Below are 23,847 nucleotides of genomic sequence, written 5' to 3'. Positions count from 1 at the left end.
GTTTCAGGAAACTTTCCCACAGATCAGTTGAATGTGCAAGTTGAGATTCATTAGTCTAGTTAGAAACATGCTGAAAAATGTTAATCACATGTTTTAATAAAGAATAAGGAGAAATACAAAATTTAGGGGTTTTAAAGGAAAAATGATAGTGGGTTAATATATGACTAACTTAGATTTTAATCACTGCCTGTAACTAACTGCCAAGAACATAAATCTATATTTCGCTCAGTCTTTTGTTCCCTTTTTTGCCTCCAAATAACTATTCCTTTATAATTTTTTTTCCTTATTCTGGACTCTTTGCCAGTCTTAATGTTTTTTAAGGAATCAAATGAGATCTGTTTTAAAGGCAGACAACAGGTATACAGCCAAGAGAATAAAATACTTTGTTTTGTATCATTTTTCAAACTTCTGTTTCTTTGCAGGAAATGTAAACTTCAGTTGATTATTTTTGCTATTATCTTTGCAGTTGTAAAATACATTGTTTTGACATGTTGAAACGGTCAACTTTTTTATCCTTGATTTTGTTAACAATAAATCTGTGCACGTGTGTACACATATGGAGTAGAATCAGTAGAATAGGAATGTGTACACACATACGTGTGTGTGTGGTAGGGAATAAGACTGTCATTTATCATTGATGAATGTCTTTTTCCATAAAAGGTCTCAATCCATTATTCTGAGAAATGTGTGTTGGTGACAGCAGAGAATGAGAACATCTTCTATGTACCTTCAGGCACAATAACATATTTTATATGGATCCCATGACAGTAGATAGTAACCTTTGTGACATAAAAGAATGTTGCAGGGCAATAATTAGCCAATTCATTTTATTATGAAACATTTGCATTTTGAAGAAATATTTTATACATACATACATACATATGTATATATATTGTTCTTATTTTTTCAGGGAATGTGTGGCAGTAGGAGCGCTGATAACTTGTCATGCCCTTCTCCATTGAATGTAATGGAACCAGTAAGCCTCTCTCCTTTCAAATCACTGGGGAAGGGAATGATATGACATTTCATAAACACACAATTTTCCTGGTGTAGATGAAATGTTTTGGTTATTAAATGCAGAATTTGACCTGAGCTAAATTGACTGGAAGTGACTTTGGCACTTCTGAAAGTCTTTTGCCATCTTAGGCCACTTAGAAAGCAGTTAATTGCAATGGTGATTTATCTTTATGGTATAAAGTAGGTAATGCATTATAAGAAGTATTTAATTTATGCTCCAGAGGACGTGTGCCTTCACAGTCTGATTCCAGGTCCTTTCGGTAGTTGGATTTGTAAGATGACTACTTTTTGAACGAAAGTCTGATTTTTTATTATATTTTAAAGAAATTGGTTAATTTGAGTGCAAAAGCATATAAGTGGCTATTTTTTTTCACTAGTTACTAATCCTTAACAAGTAATTTGGACACCCATGCAGTAACAAGTAAAATTTCATCCAACTGTATAGTCTGGTTATGTATTTTATGGCCTTCTCTCACCGTGAATTTGCATTTTCCTACATGAAAAACTCGGTAGTTCCTAAATGAATGAATTAGAAAGTCTTCACAAGCTAAAGATTTTTAAGTGATTTTTGGCAGTAATCACTGCTAGAATTTTAATCTTTTAACTACCAGTCGTAATTTCAAGGGAGAAGAATTGCAGTTTTTCTGATTTCCAGGTCACTGAACTCATGCGGGAACAGTCCTATCTGAAGTCCGAATTGGGCATGGGACTTGGAGAAATGGGATTTGAAATTCCTCCTGGAGAAAGCTCAGAATCGGTTTTCTCCCAAGCGACATCAGAGTCCTCTTCAGTATGTTCTGGTCCCTCCCATGCTAATAGAAGAACTGGAGTACCTTCTAGTGATTTAGTGGGCAAACCTAAGACTCATTTGGTACCAAGCAAGAAAGTATTCCGAGCATCAGTGGCCCTGACACCCACTGCTCCTTCTAGAACGGGCTCTGTGCAGACACCTCCAGATGTGGAAAGCTCTGAGGAAGTTGGAGCAGCTGAAGAAGCCTCGGAATTTGTAGGACCCAAATCTGAAGTGGAAGAAGGGAATGGAAAAGTCCCATTAATGACAGCTGCTGAGGAAATGCATAAAAATGTGGAGCAAGATGAGTTGCAGCAAGTCATACGGGAGGTGAGTAAAATCTATGCTTAATCTATTTGGCAGTATATGTTGGAGGAGGTTTTATTTGAACTTTATAAAGTATTCCTTTGATTTACTGTATTCGCTAATTTTCAGAGAGCTTTCCCATTGACCTTGCTCACGTCTATTAAGATATGTTTTAAATGGCATCTCTGCAAATTTTATACTCCAGTATGAAATAATAAGTATAAAGAATATGATCTATTTGGCTTAATGGATGATGATATATGGAAGATACAGATACAGAATGAAAAGAAGGTTTACTCTGAGTGATAGCATTATGTAAACCATAGTTCAAGGTTACCAAAAGGACTGCAAAAAATTAAGAAGACTAGTCACAGGTCAAAAGTTAATAGAGAAAATTTTAAAACAGCTGTTTTGGACGCTAGGATCAGGCAATAAGAAGGAGTAGTGTGTGTATATATATATGTGTGTGTGTGTGTGTGTGTGTGTGTGTGTATATATATATATATAATTTAAAAAGTGAGAGTCCAGATCAAAATGTTTGATGGCTTTTAATTTTTTCCTTTTTTCCCCAAATCACACTGTGTCTGGTACAAAATGTAATAGAGTGCACAGGATAAAAATTACACATGTTGAATATATATTTTTCAATCTATTCTTTTAAGAGTAACTCTAGGAAGAACCATAATTATCCATAGTTCTTCCCACTGATACTAAAACCCATGATGAAAAAGGATCTTTTCATTATTAAAAGCAGAGGGATATCCTATACATCTTAAAAAATAATCATTTCATAAAAGTCTTAATGAGGGGCGCCTGGGTGCCACAGTTGGTTAATTGTCTGCCATCAGCTCAGGTCATCATCCCACAGTCCTGGGATCAAGCCCCACATTGGGTTCCCTATCTGGCAGCAAGTCTGCTTCCCTTTTTGCTCCTTAGAGAATAAAATGAATAAATAAAATCTTAAAAAAATAAAAATAAATAAATAAAATCTTTAAAAAGAAAAACAAGAGTCTTACTGAATATGTTGCTCTGTAAGGGATAAAAGAAAACTACATATCAGATGTGAGATCCTGAAGCTTAAAGACTAGTAGGAAGGTAATTAGTAGGACTAATTCAGGAAACAATAAAAAAATTACAGAGAGAAACATGTAGTCTAATGTATTCAAGAATTTAGAAATGGAAAAGGTCAAAACGGGCCAGAGAAATTAGGGTCAGTGGCTCCCTGTTTTAAATCTACATATTTCCAGTAAATTCAGCAGTGTGAACCTAATGTGTTTTTGGAATTAATGTGTGAGTAACATAGAACGAGTTTGGTTATAGGTCAAGAATGGTGGCAACAGACCAGAATCTTCCCCTCAAATGGACCTTTGATCCTCTGGGTCCAGAGATTAGTTTATGTGTATTAATTAGGTGCCATCATTCATAGCTGCATAATAGTAGCTTGAAAAGTACATTAAAAATAAATACAGCCGTTTTTACTATAGTATGATATATACACATTCCTACACATTTGTGCTGTGTACATGGGTGCAGTAATAACCACAGAGCTTATGGAGAAAATAGGATGAGAAGCATAACCCAAACTTTAGCAGTGAGCTATTTTTTTTTTTTCTGTTTCTAGCAGTGAGCTATTTAAAAGAAGACAGAAACCTAGCAAAAATCGTAGCACAACTTTATACATATTAAATGCTTAAGAAATACGTAAATACTGCAATAAATATGGTACTTGACCTTGAAAAAAAATACCTGAAATTTGCTTGTGGAACTGGGCTTGGGAAGGGTTGCAGCTGGTGAGGTATTGCAAGGTAGCAGAGAGTGAGATGAAATCCAGCAGACAGTTTTAATACCAGATGTGGGCAGGTGTGGCTCATGACACAGTGAACGGAGCTGGCTGGTAGATAGTGAGTGTCTGTGTATTGTGCTGCGTCCCTGGGTTCTGCTGAACGCAATTATCTGCCTTCACCCAGTGTTTCTTATGGAGGAAGCTGCACACAGACACGAAATTTATATTATACTCAAGTCGTTTTCCTAATATTTCAATCAGATGGAGACAAATTTACATTTTCAAAACCAGCATTGTAGTAGAAGAGACTGCCTGCTTACAATTTTTCATGACATGAATTACCAGCTTAAAGTTTAAAAGGTCTTAATTCTATAAATGGATTTGTTCTACAAAAGTAATTTTTGTAAGTTGATTGTGTGTAGACAGTTAATGTTTAGCAAGTGCTGTAAATCCACCTTGCTCAGTTAGATGCAAATGATTATAATCCATTCTTATTTATATGTTTCACATCAAAGATTAATTGTTCCATGAAATTAAGTAATTATTCTTCTCCACATTATATTTATTGAAGAAGTAAGTTTTAAGGTACTTTTTTTCTTCCCCTAGAAATGGGATATTTTTGTTGCCTTTAGCTTGCTTTAATTTGAAAGTTTTCCTTGAAAAAGTCGACTTAATTTCGCTTGTTTGGCATAAATATTCCCTGAATGCACACTTAAGACCTCATTTCTAAAGTTGTTAGTAGGTGGCCTGGTAAGTGCTGTGAGTAATTTCCGAGGAATGAAGCATTCCTAGACCGAACATTGATTCTTTGGCTGATAGAACATAGTATATGTTCTTTGATCCTAGGGAAGTATTTGATCATTTATATGGAACCTCCCTTCCATAAAATGGGAAAGATTTTAAAATTCTAAAGGCATTTAAACTGATATGCAAGGCAAATGTTTGAGGAAGTTTTCAAAATTTGTTACTAAACCCATTCATTAGAAACTCCTTAACCAACATTTGGCATAGTTTGGAGGAGGTTGGGCTTAACATTTGCCCTTTTGCTGTTTACAGATGAGGACTTACCAAGCAAAACGTAGGTGAAACAAGGTGTTGTTAAGAGGAATTTTGATGTACTTAAGAAAATAAACGATCTGAAGCACTTAAAAAACATATGTTATTAGATAAGTTAGTCCAATGCCATTTATAATTTTAAAAAGTAATTTGTGTTGATACTGTCTTAGCTCAGTGATAGCAGTGTTCTGTTGAACTTTGTTTACAGAATATGTAAAATCCAGATTAGTCTTGATGCCATTCCTTCCAAATCCATAATCTTTTAATACATATGGTACTGAATTCCTGTTTTTGTTAAAGCTAACATATCAGCTACCAAGAAAACTAAATTAGACGCTGCCTTTCCAGTCGATTCTGTGCCCCTGACACCATTAACAAAGCCACTCTTCAGGACGGCAGGATTTAAGCTTGGGTTGAGCAGTTTTGCAGGTGAAGATTAAGCGTGTTTGGCAGACACACGTTCAGGGAAGTTTTCTTACTGCGCTCATGGGTGCGTGAAAACAATGATGTCTGTCGGGTCTTTGTTCTCATCATTTCACCATATGTGAAGTGAAAAAGTATGCTCTCATTATAATGTGTTAATACAGTAGAATTCTTTGGAAGGAGAACTCTGAAAGTCCTTTCAGACAAATGTTTAATACACTCATTCATTCAGTAACAAAGCTTTTGTCAGATTAAAGGTACAGATCGTCTATGTTGTGGTGGGGGAAAATCACACTCCTAGAATTTGCCCAGGTGGTCTGTGGTAGATGTAATCAGTGGCCTGAAACGGTTTAGGATTACGTAAAAAAAAAAATTTAAACGATTACTTAATAGAATAAATGAGCATGTGCCATAGGAGCAAATCAACAGAATTAAGCCTCAAAGAATAAACGTAGACTGCTTTTCTCTTGAGGGAGGTCTTCTTTTTTGTTGAATGAAGCTCCTAGGCTTGGTTCATGCCTTTTAGTATCTTCACTACAGTCCACCTGACCTGCTTCATATTGTACATGTGTCTTGGCAGATGCCTGTGGCCCGGCCTTTGGGCCTGCAGTCGGTCTGCTTATGTCGAGTGAGCATCCTTTCCTTAATGTCACTCAAGTCTGTGTTTGGCCTGTACCACTTTTTGGAAATTGTGGCCGTAAGGGCAGTTTCCCATCCATCCCAGTGGAGTTTGCTCCTCATCCTTCCCCCCTCCCTATGCAGCATGCAGGACTTGGGAGCTAATTCGTTTATCCATACATTTAGTCCTTCCATACATTACTAAAGGCATTTTGTTGTTTTCAGTGTTCGTCTGTCTGCCGTTCTTTGTTCTTCTACTTTCCGTGTCAGAGGTGGTGTCTCTGTCACTCTCACGCCTTTGCTCCGTGTGGCTTCTCTGTCTCTCATTCATTCGGACATCTACGGAGCACGCACTTTATGCCAGGAGACGTTGATGAGTGAGACCCAGTTCTCTCCCTGAGTAGCTTGCCGCACAGCACCCCCCGTCTGACCCTCCCTTGCTGCCCCAGGCCCTTCTCCTCCCTGGTGGGGACCATCTGTGAGCAGCACACCTTCCTGCTCTTCCCCCTCATCCAAGGTGCTCTTGCTCCAGTTTTCTGTCCTCACTGTGACCTCAAGTTGCCCTGAGTTTTCGTTGACCTACTACTTTAAAGTCTGCCATTCTCCAAGAACTTTGTACTTTTTCCTCTTGTAGCCCATGCTGGCCTCTCATTTTCTGTTCTTGTGTTTTAGTGAATTAATACATTATTTTTTCCCTCTTAATGTTTTATGAAGGAATATTCATTTTGTGCCCGCCTAGATTATAGCATCCTCCTTGGTCGTGCTTCTTTAACTCCTTATTCCAGTAATATCTGTACCCTCAAAAAAGGCTGGCACACATTTTTGGTTTGTAGAGGATACTTTCTGGCTTCTGTTTTATTTTTTGAATGATGATGACGAAAGTTAATAAAATTGCCATATTGCATGGAATAACAGCACTGGAAAGATTGTACTACTCATTGTCTTCTGTAAATACAGATTTGCAGAGGTTCTGATTCAACACGTTGTGTTTGTGCTTATAATACATTGTGGCTCAGAGATTCTGGTTTTCATAATATTTGTATCCAACAAATTAAAGTAAATAAAAAAATTTACTTTAAATTAAATTTATTAAATTAAATTTAAAGTAAATTAAATTTTCAATTAAAAGTAAATCCAAAGTACTATGAAAGTCAGTAACTTCTCATGATGTTTAAAGCTTAGCAATATTGGTAGAAGGTAAAAGGAGAGGTTTATATTTAGTTAAATATATTCCAATACAGATAGTTGGTAGCTAAGGAGCATTTGTTTCCATGAGTACCTCCGTATAAATCTATGTATTGTGTACCAGTTTTGCATGACAGGTTAATACAGAGCCATTTTTGGAAAGACTTCAACTGAGATGTGTTCAGGATGTACTTAGGAACATTTTAGGAAATAGATCAGGCTGACAGGAAACTGTGGAAATGTAGAATTTTTAAAAGCTGGTTGAAAGTGTCTCAAGTTCTAATTTGGGAAGACATTATCAGTTCATTCCAGGAAATCCACATTTAAAGCTTTCACAAAGAGCTATTTGGAGGTGATGCTGTATCATTCCAGAGAGAAAGGCACGGACAGGCGTGGGTAATGTGTGGGCATCTGGAAGAGAGAATCTGGATGGAATTATCATCGCCCTTACATCCGTTGACCTTTTCCACCAATAAGATGAGATTGTATATCCTTGTCTGAAGAAAAATTTTCAGAGAGATAACAAACCTCTACCAGAAGAATTTATTTCTTTGTGGTTGTTCAGAGGATGTTTTTCATGGTTTAAAATAAATTGTACTAAATTATTTCTTCATTCCACTTAAAATGTGCAAGTTAGGTTCAAACGATATGTAACTTTCACATACTTGGTCTTCAGTTGTTATAAACAGGCAATAGACTGATACGTTAGTTTGCCACTCATGAGTTTTCTTAAATAATGAGAACATGAAGTATACTGTTGATTACCATTCCAAAATAGACCTTAATAAAAACATAAAAGTGGATCTAACATTTAATCAGTTCTCCTATGTTACTTTGTGTCATGAAGCAAATGAAGTTTTTTAGTCCATAAAATAACATTTTTAATGTTCTCACCTTAAGAATTGTGATGTTAATTTTATAATGGAGTATCGGAGTTAATGCCGGACCACACACTGACCTGGGTTTGAGGACAGATGGACAGGATTCCTCACTACCTCTCTGTATTTCATGAGGGTTTACATGAGGGTTTCTCTCTGGCTTGGCTGATTACAGGAATTAAATGCTCTTTGTGTATTTTTCCGAAAACAGAAAAAGTAGATTATGGTCATATTGTTAAATTCTTATTTTTCTCTTTTTCTATTCTAGATTAAGGAGTCTATTGTTGGCGAAATCAGACGGGAAATTGTAAGTGGACTTTTGGCAGCAGTATCTTCAAGTAAAGCATCTAATTCTAAGCAAGACAGTCATTAAATGGGATTTCTAGGTAAATTTTTCTGAAATTGTTTGCTTAGCTAAATAACTACTTAGTTTTGAATGCTTTGCCTTCTTAGTTCCCAGGACTGTTTCTCTGGCTAATTTTTAATTTTAAAATGTATATTATATGTATATTATAGGTAGTCCTGCAGTGTGAAATACTCATTCAGCCCCATTGGAAGTGCAAGCAAGTAAATTGCATAATATCCACCTCCAAGGGACTATTATTATTATTATTATTTTACTGAAGTTACATTATAGTAAATAACATACTAGAATTGAAGAAATCAGAACTTTCAGACTTGAGCATTATTTTGGTACCATTCGCTATAATGGTATTTCAAATGTGTGATTTATGGACCAAGATTTTGAGACTTAATCACAAATTCTTATCTTTCTTAATTTTTTGCCTTTTAAAGAAAAGTATCCCATAGGCCCATATCTAATCATATCATAATTTATAAAGAAGGATGCTATTTATATATATATATACACACATACATATATACACACACACGCATATATATATATACATATATTTAGAAAATATTGTCATCCTTTTAAAGAATCTTTTAATACTTATATTTGAAAGATGTTTAAAGATTTCTCTTTCTTTTTTAAGGTTGGTATGGATCTTATTGGCTATGCGGTGTTGGAGTTACCAATGACATACACTGGTGGAGGTGTTATTTGTGCTTCAGAAGATACTTGCTGCTGAGCTGGGCTACTGTATACCGTGTACAATGTTTATTTCTTCTATGCATATCTTTTTAAAAAACATACATAGAAACTTAGGCACTTTGCTGACTGTATTTCTTTTCTAAACTACCAAAACTGTAGCCATTTGAAAAGCCTAATATTTATTTGTATGTCAATATTTTCCAATTCATTCCCTACATAGAATTAATTTTAAAACTTGAAAACGTCCAGACTTAACCAACTTATAAATAACATATTTCTTCAGACTAGCTTCTTAAAACACTGACCTCTATGAGGTATTTACTGTGCAATAACTGATTCATTTTTTGAGAGCTTGAAGCAACCAATGATTTTCCCTCCACTGCTGTTAATTAGTGTCACTTCCAAGAAGAAAAATTGTTCTGTTGTAAAAATTGCTCTTAATTCTTGAGGAGGTTTACTAATAGCAGTAGGATAGAATTGTATGAGGTTACCTACAACTACTTAATGTTCTTACACTGTAAGCATTGTTACTTTACCAAGATAAATGTAATTTTATTATAGCTTATTTTTCTTTTGGAAACATGCCTTACATTAAACACTATACTTTTTGCGTTGTCCAGACTTCTTATATTATAAGGAGATGTTTCTTCTTCTGTCTTTTAGACTGAATAGTAGAGTATTGCCAAAATAATGGGACCTCTGACTTGAATGGATAGAAATGAATAAGCTGGTTTTGGTTTTCAAAATGGAAGTAATCTAGATTTGTTCTCCTCACAATAAATGGTTTTAAATCAGTTTTAACTAGTGAGAACTGTTTGTTTGCAGGGGGGAAGAAAAGGAAGGTGGTTTCCTGTTGGTTTGTATGTATTAAATGTGTAAAGTAACAACCAAATTTATTAGAATTATTCCTTTAGCATTTATGATTTTCAACTCTTATTATATTTCTTTGTGTGAAATTTTAATCAAAAGTGGTTGAGATGTTCTTTGAAAGAACATCTAAAAGGTTTATAAATGTTTGAATTATCACACAAAGGCTGATTTCTAAAAATAAAACAATAAAGTATTTATTTTGCCTAACATCTTTTTAATAGTTTCTTTTCTCTAACTACAACGTGAAGAATTTGGATTAGATATATGAGTAACAAATAAGGTCCAAAGGAATTGGATATAACCTAATTGGTCGATATTCTCTTTTCCTGAAGATGCTCCTATGGTGCTTTGCAAAATATACTTAAGACGAGACCACCCTGGAGAAACAGCTTACTGATGCCTCTTGGTCTCCTCTAGTTCTGTGGTCCTAATGATTACCATCTGAAGCCAAATAAAACTTCCCTTTAAAATGTACTGTTAAGCTCCAAAGAACAGATTAAAGTGCTATTTTATTCTCTGGGCAAATTATTCAATTTAGTTGATTCTAGTATCAGTAATGAGATACATAAACCAGGCACCCAGTACTGAAAGTAATACAGGCATCAGTGATTTGAACTGTTCGGCTTCATAGCCACTTAAAGTACATTTCTGGACAATTAAGATACCCAGAGTTTGAGAATCAAAATTAGAGACGTAACCGTTGCAGTAACAGACTGAGCCAATGGGCAAATTATTCCTATAGTATGTGAATGAAATAAAATGAACTTTACTATTAGAGTTTCATCCTTCTCTCCATTTTAAACCTTTGTGTTTAAAAGCCACCGAGCCAGCTGCTGGTATGTAGAAATGAATGAGAGGTCTACAAACCAGATGGAAGAACAAGGCATCTTTTTTATATATGGGTGAGTTTATGGTACCAAAAACTATGAAGCATTATAAGAATTTGAGAGAGTGTAGCGTGGGTGGTCACAGAAGTCTTTACCAAGAAGATGTGGTTTGTGTAAAGTCTTAAAAAATGGGAAGTGGAAAGGATGGGGTTCAAATAAGAATATTTGTAAAGGTTATTCAGAATGTATAAATTGAGCTTGAATTACTACGTGTGTGATGAAGAAATGTTTTTAAAAACCCAAGTTGTCTGTAGCTTGCACATGTGCTGAGAGCCTGAAGAAAGAAGGCATAGAAGAAAAAGAATCTTGAAATGGTGATTTGGAATTTGGGAGTCACCATGAATGATATACCATGGACAAAACTGGGCAACTACTCACACTTGAGTACATATTGTTCCTCCAAAAACATTCAGTTGAATTTCAGTAACATTTAAAATATGCATTACATCAGTTAAGACTATTTGCTCAGCTGGCCATCTTCAACTTTCTAAAAAAAAACAAAACATGTTTTTAGAGAAGTTTTAGGTTTACCATACACTTCAACTTTTTTAGAGGACAGTAAGAATGCAGTAAAGTGCATGTGAAATAATGTAAAGGAAAAGTCTTTGGGGCGCCTCTGTGGCTCAGCAGTTGAGCATCTGCCTTCGGCTCAGGGCGTGACCCCGGTGTCCTGGGATCGAGTGCCGCATCAGGCTTCCCCACATGGAGCCTGCTTCTCCCTCTACCTCTGTCTCTGCCTCTGTCTCTGTGTCTCTCATGAATAAATAAAATCTTAAAAAAAAAAGTCTTTGGGGAGGATTCCTGAAGAGATGGTGCACTGCCCATGCTCCTCACTTGTCCACATGGGAGTTTGGTGCTAGTTGAAGAATAATACAAAACCAAAGTATGAATTCTTTTTTTCTGTTTCTCTCTCCTGGAAAGGAAGAATTGATAACTTCCAAGAAGTGGGAAGAGGAAACATTCTATCTTGTAATTAAAGCTGAGGATCTAAGTTGTAAGTTATGTATGACAGATTATTAGGATCTTTTATAAATGTTGAAATCATTTAATTAGCACTTATCCTGGCTGCATTCTAAATGGAGAAGGTTTAAGATGTCCTATCTAATAGCTCCTCTCTTCTGTGGTTTTTATTTCTGTTTATGACTGTTAAATCTGGCCCTTTACCTTGTTCACTTTGTTCTCATTTGCACAACTGATGCTCTTTCTCACTGTGCTTACGTACAGGAAGTCCGTGTGCTTAGCAGTAAATTAGGATTGTACTCAAACATTCACATCAAATAGCAGTGTCCATTTGCTCGCAAGTCCTTTCAGTACCCCAGAGGAGACGAAATCTTGGGGATAATGGTCACCTAGCTTACTTACTCAACAGCATTCCCTCATTTAATAAAAGTTTGCTGGAGCGGCACCTGGGTGGCTCAGTTGGTTAAGCGTCGGCCTTTGGCTCAGGTCACGATCTCGGGGGTCCTGGGTTGCCTCTGCCATGGGCCAGGCTCCTCACTCAGGAGTCTGCTGCTCCCACTCCCTCTCCCTTTACCCCTCCACCGACTCATACACTCTCAGGTGTGCTCTCTCTCAAAATAAAACCTTAACAAGTTCACTAGATACCTACGCTTTACGAGGTTCTCAGCTTATAAAGATGGATGTATAAAGAACGAATAAGAGCACATTCTAAGGACAAGCAATAGAGTACACTGATTAGACCTTTGAAGGAATCAATACATTTAGGAATTAGATTTTCTCTTTTTTGTCCATTTTTTAAAAATCCAATGAGATCTTTAAATGGATAGAAAAGCATATTAAGTATGCTGTAGGTAATGTGAGTGGGAATGATATGAAAGGTAATGCATTTTGAAGAGCAGAGTTCAGAATAACTTAGGACTGGAACTGAGAAAAGAATGTTGCTTTAGTTTAGAAATAAAAATATTTGAAGTAGTGATAACATATTTTAAGGAAAAATAACTGGTTTATCTGTAAGCTAAGGAGAAAAAAAGGAAACTTGGGAAGTTACTTTAGCTACATTACCTACACAAGAACCATACAAATATAGAGAAAGCATGCACTTTATAAATATTTGTATGTTCTTGTAGTTTTAGAAAACCTACAGTATTCTGTTATCTGGATGCCCATATTGATTTAGATTTATAAAAATGTTCCTTGAATCATCCTGGCTGTCATAAATATACTTTTATGGAATCCATAAAAATAGTACCGAATGGACACGTGTACTCAATTTGGACACCTGAATGGTAGGTACTACGACAACAATGAGAATGTTTTAAAGCAGTCAGAAGTTAATGTTTTATGCTAAATTATTTTCTGTTCTTAATACTAATGTGCATAAATCTTACAGTTTTCCTAAGCAAGCAATTTATCAGTGTAACACACCTTACAAAGTAAGCCTCTTTATAGTTTTCTGCCTTTAGAAATAGTGTTACATGTCATATATTTAGCTTCATATAATATAGGAATGTAAATGTTATTCTGTGTTCAAGACACATGCACGTATTAATAAAACACCTATTTTTCCAGTGTAATAAGCTTGCAGCTGGTCAAAAGGAGTGTTTCTGTTAAATAAAAGTGGCTAGACATCATATTTCTGCAGGCACTTCCTCAGAAAACAAGAAACTAGATTACTAGAAAGGGTAACAACATGCTTTAAGCAAGAGGGCTTAGTAATAAATAATAACGAGATTCAAATCATCACTGACGACAAAAATATACACATTTCTAGTGGTTAAGGCTCAAGCTGACTCCATATCTCTACCATGTAGAATTAGGATGGTGATAACAGTACCTCTTTTACAGAGTTGTTAGACAAATGTAAATACACAGCACAGGGCTTGGTTGGTGGTGGTGGTGGTGGTGGTTGGCGGCGGTGGCAATGGTGGTCATGATGGGTAGAAATAGGGTGACTGAAAGGTGAACATTATTGTGTTCAAAACAATACAAAAGATGCTTTGTTCTTTGGGACAAAAATTTTTGTTTGTGGAATACCACTTAGAGCAATGCTTTGCAAGCTTCAATATGCATAGAAATCAAATCATTGCCAATCTTGTAGATGTGAAGGTTCTGCCTAAGTAGTTGGGTCCTATTTCCAGGGTCCAAATTTTTGTGTTTCTGGAAGCTCTCGGGTAAGATTGATGCTGCTAGTCCATGAACTGAACTTTCAGTAGCAAGGATTTAGATTAATAGGTCTTACTGCCTATATGCCAGATGCTTTGTTAAGCAGAGAAATTTGTTAAGCAGAAAAAGAACTTTTTGTCTCTAGGGAGATGTCAGCTTAGAGGCTCCCTTCAGGAAACTTTTAATGACAGCCCCAAATTCAAAACTGAGAACAAAGGCAAGTACTGCACGTAAGGAAGAAACTATGAGGGGAACAATCTAAGGCCACGTGGAAATGTACAGTTGTCTGGACAGACCTGTTGGCAACAAGAATAGCGCAAGCAAAGCGCTGTCTTGCTGTTAACGACAGCAGGTGAGAAGTCTTTATGCTGTGTTGACTGGACGTTGAGAAGACGTAGACAGTCTGAGGGCTTCTGAAGTCAGGAACCACTCAAGAACCAGGATGAGACCCAAAAAGGTGCAAAAAAGGAATGAACTGGCTCTGGAGATGCTGTAGAACGAGATCAGCTCTACAGTATGGAATTTGTTCCAGTCAGTGGTATGTGGAGAAGTTTACCATTCTTTTGGGGAAGGGAGTAATGAATAAAAACATTTACACCTGTGTCAAACGCATTGTAGTATGTTACTTACATTTTGAATCGTTTAGTATATTCATCCACAGATGATTCATGGTTTTGTTTGGTGCATCTCGAGTAATTCCTTCTATTATTTCTCCAGTCCTGAGGTTAAAAAAAAATCCCTTAAGGTATTGCAAAGCAATTACTATATCATATCATATATCATATCATATCATATCATATCATATCATATCAATTATTACCCAGGCCTCCTCAGTCTATAAGGACAAATGAGATTACATTAATGATGACAGACTTTTTTTTCTTTTATCTTCTTCTGTCCCCTCCTCAGGACTGCTGAAGAATATCCTAGAAGAGTGTTTACTTGGAAAGTCCTCAAGAGTTATTATACATCTTCACAATAGACCTTATCTATCAGTTCTAAGAGATCTCTTCTCTTTATTGGGGTCCACAGCGCTCTCTTGATCTTCTCCTGGGGCCCTCGACTGGCCAAAGTGGTGGTGATATCATGCCTTACAGAGGTGGGATGAGAGCCTCTCTCGCCAGACCATTGCTTACTCCATTGGCAGCACAGCAGCACTTGTAGCCCAGCCTCCTCCCACAAGTCCCCTGCGAGGGCATCTTCGAGCGAGGGCATCTTCATGCTTCGCTACCAGCTCCAAGGGACTCGTCCATGGGTGAAAAGTGCTTAAGAGAGACACTTTGCTCTCCTTCCATGGCCTGTTCTCCTCTGGTGCTGGCAAGCTCTCTTGCTGTCAAAACACCAAATGGACCATGGCTGAATCTTTAGCACGAACACAAATTAGTGTGTGTAGGCTCAAACCGGGTCCCTTTTACTCCTGGACACAGACACACATTTAATGACAAATGTTGAACATTCTTATTGTTATTATATTTTGATCCTGAAATCTCATCACAATTAAATTGATTTAACACCCATCTAGTGAATAACTGTTGAGGACCAGTCACGAGTGACAAGGTTGATTTTTATATAGTCTTTTTTTTTTTTTTTTTACTATTTGCTAATTTTGCTAGCATTTGAATCAAGTTTCTCAAGATTCACAAAGAAGAATTTTTATTGTGGTGCAATTTTTTATTATCGTTATCTTTCATTACTGTAATAAGAAGCCAAAAGCCAAACATAAATAATACCACAGATCAGTCAGGTGTGATCCTAGCCCATTTTTTAGAGTAGATAATAATTTCCTATAAGAGTCTTTACTTGGTCCATTCTGCCTGTAATGCCCATAATGGGAAAGAGCAACGGATGAAACAGCTCATCTCTTTTGAAATGTTTTATTTTTTTAGGCTCTAGATACGCAGCTGACAAATTATTTGCAAAAAGGCACAACAGCAGTGAAGGAAACTTCATCCATTACCAGAAATTATGTGAGTTAAAGACCATCCGTGTAATTATTGCTCATGATTCTGGGGACTTTTTCAAAATAGGTTTAACTCTCCAAAGGCTTTGGATTTTTGTCTGCCCCTAGACAAATTATTTTTTTTTTTTAAAGGAATCTTAGTGACAGGATGCCTGACTTCATTAAAATCAATAAGGAAGATCGGCAAAACTGGTAACAGTTTATTTACACTATCTCTTGGTTTGTGAATTAGCTGAATTACAGCAAAGCCAGCAACAAAGCAAATTTCTTTATACTCTCCAAATAATATCAAAAATAAAGGCAACAGAGGAGGAGCCAGTTGGAAGAACTAGTAATAGCCATGAATTTAAGTCATTTGGTGAGGAAATACTTCTATGAGGGAAAAATCCTAACCACAGACACATATTGAGCAATGCAGATTTCTTTTATAGTATTTCTCAATTTCAGCATTTCCTTTCTGCTTTTTTTTTTCTTTTTCACCTCTTTCCCTTCAAGACCTAGAAATTATTTCCTTACTAAGAGATTTCTTGGACTCCCCTTTTCTGCTCTGAGAACATTGTTTTCTTCTTCACATCTGTGCATTACAGCTTCCAATAGAGCTGGATTAATTATCACATTTTGCCAACGAATGTCCCTTTCAATATCATTCTAGTCTGAACACTGAGTTTGAGACCCCGGGTTGTATAAAGCAAGTTAGATCTTCAGGTGATCTGGCCTACATGTCTGACTCTGTACTGAGTTTGCTAAACATCATAAGCCATTTATGTTTATTTTTCAAGAAAATATTGCTAAAAAGACACATAACTGAAGGGAGTAGAAGAACGTAAGTGACCATGAAGAGGCCCAATCTCGAGACAGACAGGCCTCAGTTCCAGGCTTAGCTCTGCCATTTATTTGTATTAGCCTCAGTCTCCTGAAAATAACATTGGCATCTACCTCTTTGGTCCATTAGGGGAGATTAATAAGGTATAATAACATTAGGACATTTAGCATACTGCCTAGCATATGGTAAGAGCACAATAAATAGTAACTACTAGCAAGAGGTAGTAACAATAATAGAAGAGAAAGCAAAAAATATAGCAGTGTATTAAAAGATCAAGATGATACACTGTATTATCTTAGTGAAAATACAGCTGAAGTTATTCCAACTTTATGTTAAATAAACCACTATCAAAATTGTGTGATCTGTCATGCCTAAGTTTTTCCTTTAACTCAGGAAAAGCTCGATGTTAGATACATTTGCCACAAGTTTATCTTTTCTGTTATGTTCAATACACTTAGTTGGCACCACAATAAATGATCAATTAGGATAATTGCCAATGGTGAGATCCTTGACCCTGTATCATTTATTTAAAGGATTTGGGGCTTCAGAGAATTGGAATCCTCAGTTTTGTCTATTTGTAGCCATTTATTGTTTTTATATCAACGCCCTTGACTACAACATTCTCAGCATAATCCTCCTGCTTCTTTTCCGTTTCTCATTTTTCAAAATGAATCAGTGAACAACTGAGTTAAGCTCTTAAAAACCCTCTAAGCATAGCAACTCTCCGCTGGGCAGGAGCAACTACAGAATAGATGTTGTATGTGTGTGTATTTATGCACATATGCATGGACACGTTTTTATTGTTTTATAATTTAGTATTTGGAGAAATACTCCTTTGAAATACAAGCTACAGAAAACAAAACCTTTTAAAATCTTCTGAATGGATGGGGTATGGGTTTTAAAAAGCTGAGAAAAACTAACAAATCAAGCCAATTTATTATCAATGTAGAAATATCCCAAATAAGATGCACTACACCCAGAGTGCATTATGATGATTTACTTTTGAGAGGTTCTACTCTTCAGAATATCATAATTCTAACTGATACATGACAGAGATTTTCAGGTTGATATAATTCTGAAGGACACACAATTTAAAGTTTAATAAATATTCAACTGGTAGAAACTGCAAACAATTTCAACAATTTTTAGGGTCGCTATGGTGGAAGAGTCAGCATCTTCTCTTTAGAGGGCAGGATTTAGAGCTCTGGGTCCCAAGGATTTCTAAGGGAGGAACAGTTGCTTCACCATGACTTGTGTATCTTAGAGGCCGAAGATCAGGAAGTGTGCACACCGGTATTTCATGACCTTGATCTCTCATTACAGGCAAGAAAAAGAAGAGGCGCTTTGGAGAAGTTATGGCTACTGCCAACTTCCTGGTTTCTTTTTAAAACAAGGAACATTTAGATATCTCCAAAAGATGCTGGGACATTACTAGAAGAACAGAGCATATGCAGCAGCGGCTTCTTTCCCACCTGCCTATTTTTACAGTCGTTGGGACAAAATGCCATAATTATTTCTCAAAGGCTAGGAGATTTCCAATTAACCATGAGGCTGACCTACAAAAATAACTATAAAAGAACTTCACAATAGTTACAAGAAGTCCCTGGTTATGTAGTTATTAAGTTCATCCATCTTGTAGCAGGTGTCACTACTTCATTCCTTTTTACTGTTGAATAATATTCCCCTGTATGAATGCACCAAGTTTTGTTTATTCATTCATCATTTGAAGGACATTGGGCTGCCTGCACTTTTTGTCTATTATGAGCAATACTGCTAAGTACTTTCATGTGCAAGTTTTTGTATGGACATATATTTTTATTTATCTTGGGTAGAAGTGGATCGTCTGGGGCGTATGGTAACTGTATGTTTAACCTTTTGAGGGGCTGCTAGGCTGTTTTCCAAAGTAGCTGGCTAAACGCAGAGTTAAATAGAGTTATTATATGAACCATTTCACATTCCTATTAGCAGGGTATGAGGGTTCCAACTTCTCCACATCCTCCACCGTCTTTTATTGTTGTTATTATCATTATTCTAGCCAACCTAATGGATGGGTGGTAGTATCTCATTGAGGATTTGATGAGCATTTCTCTTTAATTAATTTCTTAAAGATTTTTATTTATTTGAGAGAGAATGAAAGAACACAAGCAGGGGGAGCCGCAGAGGGAGAGGGAGAAGCAGGCTCCCCACTGAGTAGGGAGCACAATACGGGGCTTGATCCCAGGACCACAGGATCATAACTTGAGCCAAAAGCAGATGCTTAATCGATTTCACCACCCGATTTATGAGCATTTTTCTGAATGATGTTGAGCATCTTTTCAGGTGCTTATTAACCACTTATTTTCCTTGGAGAAATGTCTATTCAGATTCTTTGGCCATTTTCAAAACTGAGTCATTTTTCTTTTTATTATTGAGTTATAAGAGTTCTTTTCATATTCTAGATGAGTCCTTTATCAGATATATAATATATATATATGATTTGGAGAACTTTCCTCCTAGTCTATGTCCTGTCTTTTTCACTTTCTGGATGATGTTCTTGAGGCACAAGTTTTATTTTTATTTTTTATTTTATTTTATTTTATTTTTTTAATTTTTTTTTTAAATTTATGATAGTCACACACACAGAGAGAGAGAGAGAGAGAGGCAGAGACACAGGCAGAGAGAGAAGCAGGCTCCATGCACCGGAAGCCCGACGTGGGATTCGATCCTGGGTCTCCAGGATCGCGCCCTGGGCCAAAGGCAGGCGCCAAACCGCTGCGCCACCAGGGATCCCGAGGCACAAGTTTTAAACTTGAATAAAGTCATTACCTAAAAAAAATAAAATAAAATAAAATAAAAATAAAAAGTCATTACCTAACCCAAGGTCATGGATGGAGATTTAAGGTTGTGTTTCAGGAGTTTTATACTTTAAGCTCTTACATTTAGATCTTTATGGATTTTGAGTTTTAATTTTTATATATGTGAGGTAGAGATCCAACTTCATTAATTTTCATGGTGGTATAGTACATACTTTTAATGTTTTTTCATTTATATTACTATGGTGTAACTATTTAGTGTGTGATTTTCAGACTATAGTAAGACAGGAACATGCCTTATTTACCATAGTACACCTAGAACAGTGCTTAGCATGTAGTTGTTCAATACATACTTCTTAAATGTAACTTAGCTGAGTGGAAAATATTGACCATTTTTTTTATCATCACCATAAAACTAAGTTATTTCGATTGAAATATATAAATTGTTTAATTTTTAATAATAATTATATTTCATTGGTATATGTGTATTTTAGATGGACATAAAAAGATTCCCAAGCTGGGTTAGATCTATAATCCATCTCAACAGATATATTGTTTACTTTCACAGAAACAAGAGCTATGTTATAAAATGTTTAATTCTTCTCCATAATTCTGGTATCAGTGATAAGACACATTACCTCCCCCCATATTAATTCCTTATGCAATCATTCTTAATGCAGCAGATCATATTTTCTAAAGATGGGTCCAATAATATCATCCTGTCCTCCAGATACTCTTCTAAAATTTTGCTACTTCCATCAAGAGCTGGAGTCTGTATCCCTTCCCTTTGCAACTGTCTGAATCTTTAAGACTGCTCTGAACAAAGTATGGTAGAAGTAATGACCTGTGACTTTCAAGGCTAGGACATAAAAAATGTTTTGAAATGCAGTCGAGGAGACTGTTAGTGAAATCCAAAGGGTCTCAGGTAGAGTGTTAATGGAAGCCTAAAAGGCTTTGACGAGACGGACAGCAAAACTTTAAAGGAAACAGAGAAAAATATTGGAAGCTGAAGGAATGGGAACCCTTGTTAGGTGATCACAGAGGGTTTGCCAACATCGTCATTCATGATAATGTGGCTAAGAGGAAATGTACCTTTAATAAAGTCAAAGATCTAGGCTAAGGAGAGTCCCAGGTAAAAATATTCAAAACGCCACCTGATTTTTTTTCCATTACCTATGTCAAAATGCAAGAGGCAAGCTAAAGAATAAACTATTAAATATAAAAGAGCCAGAACTTGCTGGATTTGAAATAAAATGGTTTCTCATATCCAGATTCTTTAAAAACAAATGTAAGACAAAATGGCTTCTGGACAAGATCAATGCCAGTATAGGTCTGTAGGATCTTTGATAATATCTCAGAAGGATTTAAGACAGTTACTCACAGAAGTTTTCAAACAGAGGAAAGGTCCTTTCAGGATCTTGATGCCTGCCTGGCCGCATCATTTCAGTTAAATCCCAGGGCTTCTATGACTCTCAATGGTGTTCTCCCACAGGAGTCTCAAAAGAGGCCTAACTATACAACTTTATCTCAAGGAGCTTTGTGAATTTGGCTTTTGTCTAATGAAATTGGTTATAAATTAATACTTAAGAAACCCACGAGGATTTTAAAAGAATTATACCACCTTCCGCTGAAAGCGATATAAAGAGGGCTTTTGATCCCCAAAGTCATAGAGGCAGGGAGCAGGCCTTTTTAATTCATCTATCTTTGTGCTACATCAGATTATTCATTATCTTGCTTGGGTGATTTTCTTTTATGTGTCTTAAATTTTCATATTTCGAAGGACATTTTCTAATCTCTAGTATTACTAGAATCTGAAGAACAAGATATTGCCCCTATTCCATTAATTTAGTCAGTTTTATTTATTTATTTTTTTTTATTTTTTTTTTTAAACATTTTTTTTTATTTTTTTTTATTTATTTATGATAGGCACACAGTGAGAGAGAGAGAGGCAGAGACACAGGCAGAGGGAGAAGCAGGCTCCATGCACCGGGAGCCCGATGTGGGATTCGATCCCGGGTCTCCAGGATCGCGCCCTGGGCCAAAGGCAGGCGCCAAACCGCTGCGCCACCCAGGGATCCCCTAATTTAGTCAGTTTTAGAGGCCTCATATAAACTGTCGCACAGAGGTTAAGATTGAAAAACACTAGAGTTTATTTTTTCCTCTCATAAGGTAGCTTCCTCCCACCCACTACCTACCATCTACATTCCTTCAAAAGTTTGCACTTCCCTTCTATTTTCTGGATTTACTCTGTCTTAAAGTATATTGGCCAGAACTATATTTAATGTTTCAGAGCAGATGATATGCTGCTTTTGTCAAAGGTCAGGACAAGGTTGTTTTTCTTTTCTTACCACAATACCCTTCTTGGTGATCATGGAGATGATATTTGTCTTATTAAATCTGGTGTGATTGAAAATGTTCTTAAAATCTTTAGCCATATATCACAGAACAAGATTGTTTGCATTGTTAACTGCCTCTAGTAGAAGCAGTTCATGGATTATGGGAAATAAAGTAGGACACAAATATATCAAATGTGGTAAGTAGAAACAGTAAATATCGGCAGAATCCTGTTTAGATAGTAAGAAAAGATTATTCCACGTGTTTCCTTTTATTCACTTCAATTATGTTAAGTTTAAGGAGGTGAATTCAAGTTTAAATGGATCTGAAATCCTTCCTTTTGCATTGGGCAGTTTGGCACAGGAAGCCCAGTGTCGCAGCAGGTACATATTTGGAATCGTCTCAGACCCTCTGCGAAGTTATGTCCTTCCCTGTGCAGCACGCATTTGCAATGTCAACAACATCCAAGTACCAGTCGAGCTGCATTCCTTGTAAAGCAATCTAATTATGGCAAACTCGAAGACCTTGGCCCTGGTGATAATTTCCAGAATGAAAAGTTCACAAAATGAAATGGAAAAGCATCAGCAGCTCATCCTTTTCTCTGTCATCTTTGTTTATGAAAACCTAAAAATGTGAATGAACTTCCCTCATTTGTGTTTCCCCAGCCTCACAGAGACATACACAGAATTTGGCCCAGTGAGTTGGCACGTCTATGCAAGTTCTATACAAATGGCTTTCTACCATTTGAACAACCAGTCACTTCTTCTGGATCCAAAGTCATTTACTTACAAAGAAACAAACCCGATTTGATCACATTATTAATTCAAAACCTAATGCTGAGTAACAGTTTTAGTTGTCGTTTGATTAGTCCAAGTTTTTTACAGTTTAACAGAGTCATTGTCTTCAGGTCTTTATTCCTGATTTACTCTGACAGGAGAATGCTTTCATATTTATGCATATTTCCTTAGTATTCTTCTCATTCCAATTAGAAGACAGTAGCCAAGAGACACAATCCCTTGCTTCAAGAAGGAGAGCTGGCTGTCATGAGTCTGTACTTAGGGGACTCCACGTTGGCTCTCGTCTTCTGACTGCTTTGGAGAAAACCCACGACCAACACAAGACAGCAACCACCACCCTTCCAGAGCAGGGTCCCTGGAGAAGTGGGTAAGGTGCAGGCTAGGGATTCTCAGACCAGACACCACTGTTCTTCAACTCTGATCACCTAAATAGAACACAGGCTTTTATAGGACTTCCCATAGAAAGAAGCCCACATATCCTTTGTTTAAGATGATCTTCAGAAACTTTATGAACTTCAAAGTTCATATAAAGGTAAACAATCTAATAGAACTTTCTATCACTAGGTCAGAAGGAAGTTAGGAACTACAAAGAATAATATCCAAAAGAATATGATGTGTGTTGGGGGGTGTCTTAAATCTGTAATTTTTCCATATTGTTGTTGTGGTTTATAACCATCTGTTTTCCTAAAATGAGTACCAGAGACACATATGAATTGCAAAAGATCTCTGTACTTGTTTTGGGATCAGCTAATAAGATTGTACCCAGTGTAGAGATGTTCTTGGGAGATAAGCCTAAGAGACAGTGTGGATAAAAGCTCTGAAAATAGAAATTCTCAAATAATGAGTTTTTAATTCATTCAGTGTGACTTAAATGTGCAGAAATGCAGATTTTTCTTCTCTATAGCTGAGCTTGCTCAGGGGCACCTGCTGGCTCTGTCGGTTAAGCATCTGACTCTGGATTTTGGCTCTGGCCATGATCCCAGGATCCCCGAAATTGAGTCCCTTGTCAGGCTACTCGCTCAGCAGGGAGCCTGCTCAAGATTCTCTTTCTCCCTCTGTCCTTGCCCCCCATCCTGTGCTCACTCTCTCTCTCTCTAGAATAAATAAATCTTAAAAAAAAAAAAAAACAACTGAGCTTCCACACCATC

The 23,847-nt window shown here is 36.5% G+C and overlaps 1 protein-coding gene and 1 long non-coding RNA gene across 14 annotated transcripts in view; one reads left to right on the top strand and one right to left on the bottom strand.

Moving 5' to 3' along the window:
- The window catches only part of ITPRID2 (ITPR interacting domain containing 2), a 110,918-nt gene extending 101,004 nt beyond the window's left edge, over positions 1-9,914 (top strand). For 4 of the 6 annotated variants that reach the window (XM_077883322.1, XM_077883326.1, XM_077883323.1 and 1 more), the window contains 4 exons: positions 911-976; positions 1,673-2,137; positions 8,325-8,442; positions 9,055-9,914. In XM_077883322.1, the coding sequence (XP_077739448.1) occupies positions 911-976; positions 1,673-2,137; positions 8,325-8,429 (636 nt within the window). In that variant the 3' untranslated portion in view covers positions 8,430-8,442; positions 9,055-9,914. The remainder of the gene's footprint in view (positions 1-910; positions 977-1,672; positions 2,138-8,324; positions 8,443-9,054) is intronic. The other 2 variants (XM_077883324.1, XM_077883325.1) reach the window with 2 other exon arrangements.
- Positions 1-23,847, bottom strand: part of LOC144304772 (uncharacterized) — a 130,780-nt gene that overhangs the window by 21,239 nt on the left and 85,694 nt on the right. For 6 of the 8 annotated variants that reach the window (XR_013371734.1, XR_013371732.1, XR_013371731.1 and 3 more), the window contains 3 exons: positions 14,624-14,712; positions 11,249-11,357; positions 3,860-4,098 (listed from right to left, as the gene is read on the bottom strand). This is a non-coding gene — a long non-coding RNA (uncharacterized LOC144304772). The remainder of the gene's footprint in view (positions 1-3,859; positions 4,099-11,248; positions 11,358-14,623; positions 14,713-23,847) is intronic. The other 2 variants (XR_013371738.1, XR_013371737.1) reach the window with 1 other exon arrangement.

This window comes from Canis aureus, chromosome 34, assembly GCF_053574225.1.
Source record: "Canis aureus isolate CA01 chromosome 34, VMU_Caureus_v.1.0, whole genome shotgun sequence".
NCBI lineage: Eukaryota > Metazoa > Chordata > Mammalia > Carnivora > Canidae > Canis > Canis aureus.
The sequence above is the reverse complement of the archived record's forward strand: the minus strand, read 5'-3'. Positions and strand labels throughout refer to the sequence as shown.